At 42.2% G+C, this 9,192-nt stretch overlaps 1 protein-coding gene across 1 annotated transcript; it reads right to left on the reverse strand.

Annotated features, from left to right (window-relative positions):
• Positions 1 to 8,256: 8,256 nt before the first annotated feature.
• LOC143017960 (uncharacterized) lies at positions 8,257 to 8,811 on the reverse strand. Its single transcript, XM_076172998.1, has one exon. The coding sequence runs from the start codon at positions 8,809 to 8,811 to the stop codon at positions 8,257 to 8,259; it is 555 nt and encodes a 184-aa protein (XP_076029113.1).
• Positions 8,812 to 9,192: the final 381 nt, after the last annotated feature.

Genomic DNA, 9,192 nt, shown 5'->3' on the forward strand with positions numbered 1-9,192 from the left:
CACCACAAAGCCCTAAAAACAATTACAGGCTGCACAAATACATCACCTACAGACCATTTACACCATGAAACAAAAGTCCTCAAAGTCAAGGAACACCTCGACATGAGAGGCACACAAACACTTGCTGCAGCCACCACAAACACATCACACCCGTTACACTACATAGCAGAACACCCACACACACCAAGAAACATTAAAACTACACCCACAGACCTTTATTACACAAAGATACTCTCTTCTCTTCCTCCACAACCACCAAATACCAGCCTCCGGAAACATATTCATAATCATATCACTCACCGCTCCATTAACACACTGAAAGACAACACACTGCTGCATGCCAGACCCCCTGATATCCACCCTTCTGAATCCTCTCTCCCACGTAAGGACAGAGTCCACTTGGCCAGACTGCGATGCGGTCACCACCCAGCACTTCTAAGCTACCAGAGGAGGCTGGACGACCGTGTTGTGAACAGCTGCCCAGGATGTAACACTTCACCCCATACCATACAACACATAATGGAAGACTGCATTATACACAATCATGCACGCAAACAACACAACATACACTCTATAAAGGATTTGTGGGAAAACCCAGTCTCGGCTGTGGCCTTCCGTGGCTGTGGCTGTGGCTGTGGCCGTTCCCTCGGACAGACAGTCTAGGGAACGACAACAACAACAACAACAACTGGAGCAGACATAGATATGTAAGGGAGCCAGTATTACAAAATGACTAAAGTGGTCCACACACACAAGGACATACACAGAACCCTGAGTACTATGAGGCAGTTGTAAAATGTCTATAGCCATAGTCTGAAAAGGGTGAGGAGTAAGGTACTCTAAGATTGGAGCAGTATGCATAGAACCTTTGTTCTGGGCACAAGAGCTACACTGGGCCACATGAGAGAAAATGTCCAGTTGCATTTTTGGCCAATAATACTTCTTATGTGCCATAGCCAGAGTTTTGTCACAACCTGGGTGACCAGCCTGAGGGGCATCATGAGCAAGGGACAGAATAACAGGAACTAGGGAGTCAGGGATCACTAGCTGTGCCTCATCCTGCTCAAACACTTCCACATTATGAATGAGAACCTTGTCCCACAAGGAAAATTGGGACAGGGGAACAGGTAGATCTGGTAAGGTGGTGTCATCACCAGACTCCAAAGCATAAATAACAGCAGACCAAACAGGGTCCTCACGCTGAGCTTTGGCCAGATCCTTCAAAGAGAAGTTGTTAATTACCATGATAGCAGCAACAGGGATATCATGTGAAAGTGCATCAGCAATATTGTTTGCATGCCCTGGAATATGCTCAATGGTTGGGCTAAATTCCTCAATCGTGAGAAACCATCTGGTTAGGCGGCCTAAAGATTTTTGCCCTTGAAAAGCTGTGTGACAGCAGTGTTGTCTGTGTAGACTATAACAGGATATCCAAAAATGATATCACAAAAATGCTTTAAAGCCCACACCACTGTCAGGGCTTCCAAATAAGTAACAGAGTAACGAGACTCAGGCTTGTTAAGAATGTGACTAGCATATGCAAGAACATGGTGTCTACATATGTCTACTTGCTGCATAAATACAGCTCCAATACCTGTACCAGAAGCATCTGTACAAATAGTAATGGGAAGGCTATACTTCGGGAATGCCAACACAGGTGCTTCAGTAAGTGCAAGCTTCAAGGAATCAAAACTTTCCTAATGAACATCACACCGCTGGAAGGAAATGTCTTGAGATGTGTTAGAGGGGAAGCAATTGAAGAAAATTTTCCAATAGATGCAGGATAGTACCCTCCCAGCCCAAGGAAAGAACATACATGTTCAACTGACTTAAGTGTAGAGAAGTCCCTAACTGCCTTGACCTTATCGTCAGTAGTGTGAATACCATGTTTGTCTACAACATGACCTAGAATTGGATGCTAGACTTAAGAAAAGAATACTTGGGCAAATTGAGTTTCAATTCAGCATCAGCAAACCATTGCAAGACCATGGACAACTTAGTGAAGTGGCTCTCCACATCCGTGGAAACTAAGATTAAATAATCCAGGTAAACAAAAAGTCCATCGCCTACTAGGCCATGAAAAATGGAGTTAAGCGCTGGCAAGTCAAAGGAGCATTCTGCAACCCCATGGGACAATGAAGCCATTCATAATGTCCAATGGGAGTTGAGAAGGCCGTGACCTTACGAGACTTCTCCTCCAGGGGTATCTGTCGACAACCTACTTTTGAGTCTAAGGTGGTGAACACTGTATTACCAGTGCCAATGGGCTGGAGAAGGTCACCTAACACAGGCAAAGGGTAATGGTCTGGAATAGGGACCTCATTAACTCACTGTAATCAATAATAGGATGAAAAGATCCATCCTTCATAGGCACAAGGAGTCGTGAGTCACGTAACATGTTGTCAACCAAGGACTGTGCTATAAGCTGATGAGAGTGAGGCAACCTGTAAGAAGGAATGTAAACAGGACAAGCACCTGGCTGAAGATCAATTCTATGAACCACATGATCTGTAAGTCCTAACAGATCACCAGGCAAAGCCAAAGCTTGATGGTGGGTCACTAACAGTTCAATGAGATGCGGTGTCTCATGAGGAAAATCAATCTCACCTACAAACGTTGTAAATTTGGAGGCCAAGTGAGCTGTGTCACTTGCTTGTGGAGACTGTAGCACAGATGCTGCAATGATAGGTGAATCCTGGAAAGCATCAACGTCAACTACTCCAAAGGAGCCTAAGTGACTGTCAGGAGAAAGAGTGATAAGAGCACCCGTGATCTTGGTTACCATAGCTGTGGTAACATGATCCTTGTGAATAGTGGAGAGTCCCAAAGCAAGGAGACGAACACGAACAGAGTCAGTCTGAGATAAAACATCAGACACAATTCGAGCATCTGAAATCCATACCAGAACTCAAACTGTACTTGAAGGTCCGATACGATGCTCTCCTACAACAAGAGCAGCACAAGAAAGAGTAGGCCCTTTTGAAGGCAACTGTACAACCTGATCATGCACAGGAGGGAAGTCACAAGTAGAAACTAGCCTATCTGTTGCAAGAATAACAAAATTACAGAAAGTCACCACACAGTGACTAGGAGATATATCAATACCATGTGCTGTAAGAGCATTGATGCCCAAGAGGCAATCACACATAAGAGCAATACCAGATACAACAACAAAAGTGACATGGAAAACTGTAGCATGCAAGGAAAACCTTAAGGGAATGCGAACAGACCCAAGAATAGGCAAGGGAGAACCTTGTACAGAATGCAAACTATTACAAAAAGGAGATAAAGGGAGATTGTACAAATCCCGGAGAGCATAATAAGCTTTTCTACTTATGAGACTACATTCTGCACCAGTATCTACAGTGACTGAAATAGGTGTATTCTCTGTAAGAAATTGGAAGGTAACTGAGAAGGCTCAGCAGCCACCAAGGGGATGATCTAGGACCGAACATTACTGGTCAAATCTTTGGATTGTGAAATGGATGCTGGTGAAAATGGGACGGAGATTGTCTAGGCTGATGAGAAGTCTCGGCTTGAAACACTGATCAGTCGAGTGTTTACAATGACCATGGATATGACAGTAGCTAAGCTTATCCTGCAGCTCTATTCTAGAGAGGTCATGCGTCACACTAGAAAAAAAAATCCAATAAATTCCTAGAGACATGGGACTGCCTTGACTTGCGTACTTGACACTTATGGTAAAAACAAAAAGCACTCGAATGACCTGACTTGTTACAATAAGTACATACTAGTACAGAAGGGGTAAATGTAGACGAAGAGGAGCTGTGAGTAGGAACTGAAGACTGAGGGGGTGGATGAGGAGAACTAGAAACATTGGCATGCTGCTGAGCATTGCTAAAGCACAAGGAACCAGAAGGCACTTCCCTAAGTTTACATGAAAGCTTTCTTGTGAACAATAGTAGGGTCTCATCTGTCTTATAGCTGAGAGAAGATGCAGCTCTCCTCTCAAAAGGTGCTAAGAAAATGATGTATAAAAAATTCAAAATAAGGCAGAACCTATCTTAAGTGATAGTGCCATGATCAATCCACTGAATGGAAGAGAATCGAGGGCTTCAACAACAGTTTTGCTGGCCTGGGCCTGAGCACACCCATAGTCAAGAGTGTCCAATCTAGATGTAAGAACATCAGCCAGCTTAAAACACAATTGAAAGGAATTGCCTACAGGGGTATACAAAAAATTAAGGAAATTAGACCTAAATAGATTATAATTGTAATCCAAAGACTTGTGGTTGAGATATGAAGCAAATAACATCTTAGAAGCGAATGAATTAGGCACAAGTTGTGACCTCATGAAAGAAATTCTGACCCCAATGAAACATTAGTATTTACAAAACAATCTTCGCACTGGCGAATAAAATCACTTGCTTTATATTGGGGATCATCACCAGAAATTTAAGAACAGAAGGATCCTGGTGTAATAATATGAAAGTATGAACCATTGTGGCAGATGGATTTAGAGAACAAAGAAAGCACGGTACCTTCTGTTCAGGGCTGGTGCTACGAAACGCAGGGCCCAATTAGAAAACTAATGGCGGGGCCTCTACTCTACAAAAGTAGAAATGTATGTTTATATTTTGTGTAGTATACTCGTCTTAAAAAAATATTATACAAACAATTTTAAAGACAATATGAAAATTATCTTTAACACAAAGGTAATTACAGACAAATTGCATATACACAGGTCTTTTAGAAAGACTTCCCTTGCTTTTTTTTTCATTTGCAAAGTCTCAAAATATTTAAGGTCAATGGTTTTAGCAATGTCATTTTCTATATATAGCATTGCCAAATTGTTTAGTTTCTCTTGTGGAATTGTTGACCATAAGTACTTTTTAATCAGTTTTAGTTTTGAAAAACTTTCACTTGATGTGACTGTTATAGGCATTAAGTAAATCCTCAAAACAATGAAAACATTAGGAAATGCTGTAAATAAATTGTTTACTACCAGGTATTCAAACATAGCATGAGGCTTAATGATACTGGAGGGAAGAAAAGTTTTCAGGTCTTCGAGTTCTTCAGCCAGCAGAGCCATCAACGTCTTCAGTTTTTTTCAATAACCTCTTCCTCATACGTGCTCCGTTTTATTGTGGTGTTTGTTAATGCTGCTTTAAGGTCTGCTGTGTGTTTCATTATTTCCGCTTTCTGTATACTGTACTTTTGAAAGATTTAGAAGCCCAAATAATTTTACATGGCTTTTAAGTTGTTCAAACATACACTCCATGGACTAGCACAAAGTTTAAGCACTGAACTCTGTTTTGGAACACCTTAAGGATTATCTTTCGTCTCGTGAAAACATTGTCTTCCTTCTATGTAGTTTTTTTTATTTTTATTATTATTATTATTATTGTCTAAACTCCAGTGGTAATTCAACAGCTTCAGCCAATTCATTTGCAACTATACTAGAACATTAAAACCTCTATAAATTCTTAACCATGATGATAGTTTTTCAAGTGGTTCCAAGCCTTCATCAATGTCCTTTGTTTCCCCTTGTTGTCCCTTGCTTACATAGTTAACTTTAAAAAGTACTTCATACCAAATTAAAGAAACTAAAAAATTGTAGTATATTAGTTGATTCACTGAAGATTCAGCCTCAGCTTTTACCTTGGGCTCATCTGTTATCTGATATTTCCACAAGTGCATCATATACTTCTCCAACCTGATAACTAATAGCTTTAACACTATCAATCTGACACTCCCACATTGCATTGCTCAAGGATTTAACTGATAATCCGAGTATTTTTTTTAACTGTACACCCTTTTGTTGATGCTGAGAACAGTATGTACATCGTTGCAGAATCCCAGAAAATGTTATAGCATCTGGACAACACTTGGCTACACCTTCGAGTAAAAGGTTATAATTGTGATTTGCACCCAGCAAACATGGGCATTACGGGCCAATTAAAGCAAACTTTGGGGTTAGTTCGGAAGGTTGGCAAAACGGTAGCCTTGTGTCAGACCAATTAATTCCTCACATTGGTAAAAGTCATCTGGATCAATGACGGCTCTTTGATATTGGGCTGATTTATTTTAATAGCTTTTTCTATAATCCGTAATGATACTGGGAGTTTTATGCAGGACCGATTTACTTAAAATATTGTTTCCTGTAATCCGTAATAATACTGGAAGTTTTGTGTAAGAACAATTTACTATAACATATTCCATAATACGCAATAATATTGGGAGTTTCATGCAGGCCCAATTTACTTAAAATACTATTTTCCGTAATTAATAACAGAGTCCTGTGTAAGGCCGATTTATTTTCATGTGTGTAAGGCCAGTTTACCATTTAACATGACAATTTACCTTTTAACTGTGGTAATTGTTATTGGGAATCGTCGTGTTTACCTTAGTTCGGTAACTTTCCCTCAAAGTGTTATTTCTTCGATTCAGGAGCCTTTCCTGAAACTTCGAACCACGCCTATCGTAACTTCAAATAAGATACGATTAAACTCCCCTCCTTTTATTTTGTATATTAAATCTATGTAACAATTTCGGTTTAATAAATCGGGAATTACTTTGAGAAATTACTTAAGGTAAAAACTAACTCATGGCTTTCTGAGCTCTTTTCGAACTCGTGTCCCTTGGAACACGGCGCGCACTAACGTCGGAACACTCAGATTACCCTGTGTTTGATTGCATATTTTCTCATTTTTCTCAGAATTTGGTGGTAACTGCCTTCTACATTTTTACCGTTTATACCACCTGCTACAATGTCTTCCTCCTGGACTCTATGTCAGAGACAGAAGCGAAAGTTTGAATCCTATTTGCAAGAAAGAGTCGAGGATGTTGCCGGTAGGATGTTGTCGGCTGGATGCTGGCCCAAAGCAGGGACAATTAAGGGGTAACCTAAATTGGGCCAATTACGTAAACTCATGTGTCCTGAGTTGGTCTGATTAATAAAGATATCTAAACACACACTGGACTGTGTCGACTAGAAGCTGGGCCGAGGCAGGAGCAATGAATGGGTACCCTTAATTGGGCCTACACTACATTGGGCCACATCCGTTAATTCTTTTTCCCAGAATTGGTCCGACTAATAAAGTTATCCACATACACGCTGGACTAAGTCAACTAGATGCTGGTAAGTGCATTGGATCAGTTGATATAGTTATTCATTTTCACATTTGACTGCATCGGTTAGACATCGATGCCTTTGATGGAAAACTACTTTCTGCCTACGCTTCATGTGCATAGTTCAGTATCGGGCTACATGGGTTGTTCAAAAAACTAATTCTGGCGTTAGTTTATCTTGATGTTAAATGTCAGGGTAACGCTCTGTGTTACCATGACGTTTAATGTCAAGATAGATTTTACGCCAAGATAGTGCACCAGAGACACCTAACACTGGAGGGGGAGGGGGGGATTCACTCGCAAAGCCGAACGATGAAGCGAAGAGGACCAGCCTGCAGCTCCTCGCCGTCCGCACGCTTCCACTCCAAGTCACCCACACGATTCGATACAGAACAAACTAACGATGGCGATACAGTGATACGCCGGCTAGGCCGTATTCCAACTCCAGCAGTCTCGACTTCCACCAGCTTTGTCTGTCGACTGGTCCTTGTGGTTCTTCTCCCTTCCTCCGCCCTTCGCTCTTTGGAGTTTCGGAGTTTCGAAGTTTCGGAGTTTTAAGCTTCAGAGTTTCTAAGTTTGGAGTTTGAAGCTTCAGAGTTTCGAACTTCAATTATACAAGTCGATAATACTCTTCCAAACCACTCTGTTCTCTCCAACTGTAATTAATTAATCAATCAGCCGTTTGTGTATAAACAATTCTATTTCAATGCTTGCCTTAAAATTTTTGAGGGTCACAAATGAACTGTGACACTCGCCCACACAGAAAAATATTGCTCCACGCGATGTCTAACCAATTACCTCAATAGTAAGTGCATACAGATACTGTGGCATGTGTAATTGAATTTGAATTTAATTGTACAATTATAATAACACACAATAAATATAGTCACTACTCTTGTACGTCTTTCTCGAGCAATCGGGACATCAGGTCAGCTCTGACATTTGCACTTCCCTTGATGTACCGGATGACCACGTTGAACTGTTGGAGGTACAATGCCCACCTCATGATTCGGGCGTTGGCGTTCTTGGAGGTCCCGAGGCTCGAAAGTGGCATGTGACCTGTCTCTCTGCGACTGCTTAAACTGGCCTTCGACAAGCTGCAAACACTCGCACTGCTCAGGTGATAACTCGTGATCTCCTCTGTTCAGCAAACTGTCTTCTTGGCTAACTCCCGAACATGTAACTTGAGGTGTGTAATTTCTTCAGCATGTTGATGTGGAACCTGTTTTGGTCGGGTCCCACTTGCATTAAGTAATTCAAGTCACTGAGATGTTTGACTACTTCAAAAGGTCCCTGCCACTGCGACAGCAACTTGTTGTGCGCGGTGGGTAGAAGTAGGAGGCACTGGTCTCTTTCCTCGAGGATCCTCAGCTTTGTTCTCTTATAGTACGACTTCTGGACCTTCTTAGCTTTGAGTAGCTCTTGCTTTGTTACTTCACAGGTCTCCTGTAGTCGTTCGGCCAGGTCCAGTACACATACGTAAGTTGTCTTCACTGCGGGGTCAGGCTCTTTTTCGTCCCAGAGTTCTCGCAGTACTTGCAGAGGACCACGAACTGACCTGCCGTAGACTAGCTCAAATGGTGAGAACTCTAGTGAAGCTTGGGGTACTTCGCGGTAAGCGAATAGTAGAGGGACGATAAATCGTGGCCATTCCTTAGGTTGCTCTGCTGCCATCCGCTTCAGCATCTTGAGTGCCGTTGAAGCGCTCGCAGAGCCCATTGCACATGGTGGGGTAAGGGATAGTACTGAGCCCTTTTACAGCCAGTAGCCTTAGCAACTCTTCCATCATGACGGAAGTAAACTGGCTTCCCCGGTCAGACATCTGCTTAGGAATGCCCACGAGGCAAAAAATCTCGAACATGACTTGGGCAACAGTTATGGTTTCAATATTGCGAAGGGGTACTGCTTCAGGCCATCTCACCGTGAAGTCCATGCAGGTAAGGATGTATTTGGCACCGTCAGTTGCCCTTGGGATGATGGGTCCAACGATGTCCACAGCCACTTGCTGGAATGGCTCAGAGATCAGAGGTAGTGGTCCGAGTGGTGCAGACTTCACTCGGCCGCGGTCGGTAATCTTCTAACATACGTCGTATGGCCTCA

This window comes from Oratosquilla oratoria, chromosome 33 (assembly GCF_046742065.1).
Source record: "Oratosquilla oratoria isolate Oo_2021 chromosome 33, ASM4674206v1, whole genome shotgun sequence".
Lineage (NCBI taxonomy): Eukaryota > Metazoa > Arthropoda > Malacostraca > Stomatopoda > Squillidae > Oratosquilla > Oratosquilla oratoria.

Excerpts from the sequence above, each read along its gene's own strand:
- LOC143017960 (XM_076172998.1), bottom strand. The coding sequence starts at position 8,811 with ATGGGCTCTGCGAGCGCTTCAACGGCACTCAAGATGCTGAAGCGGATG.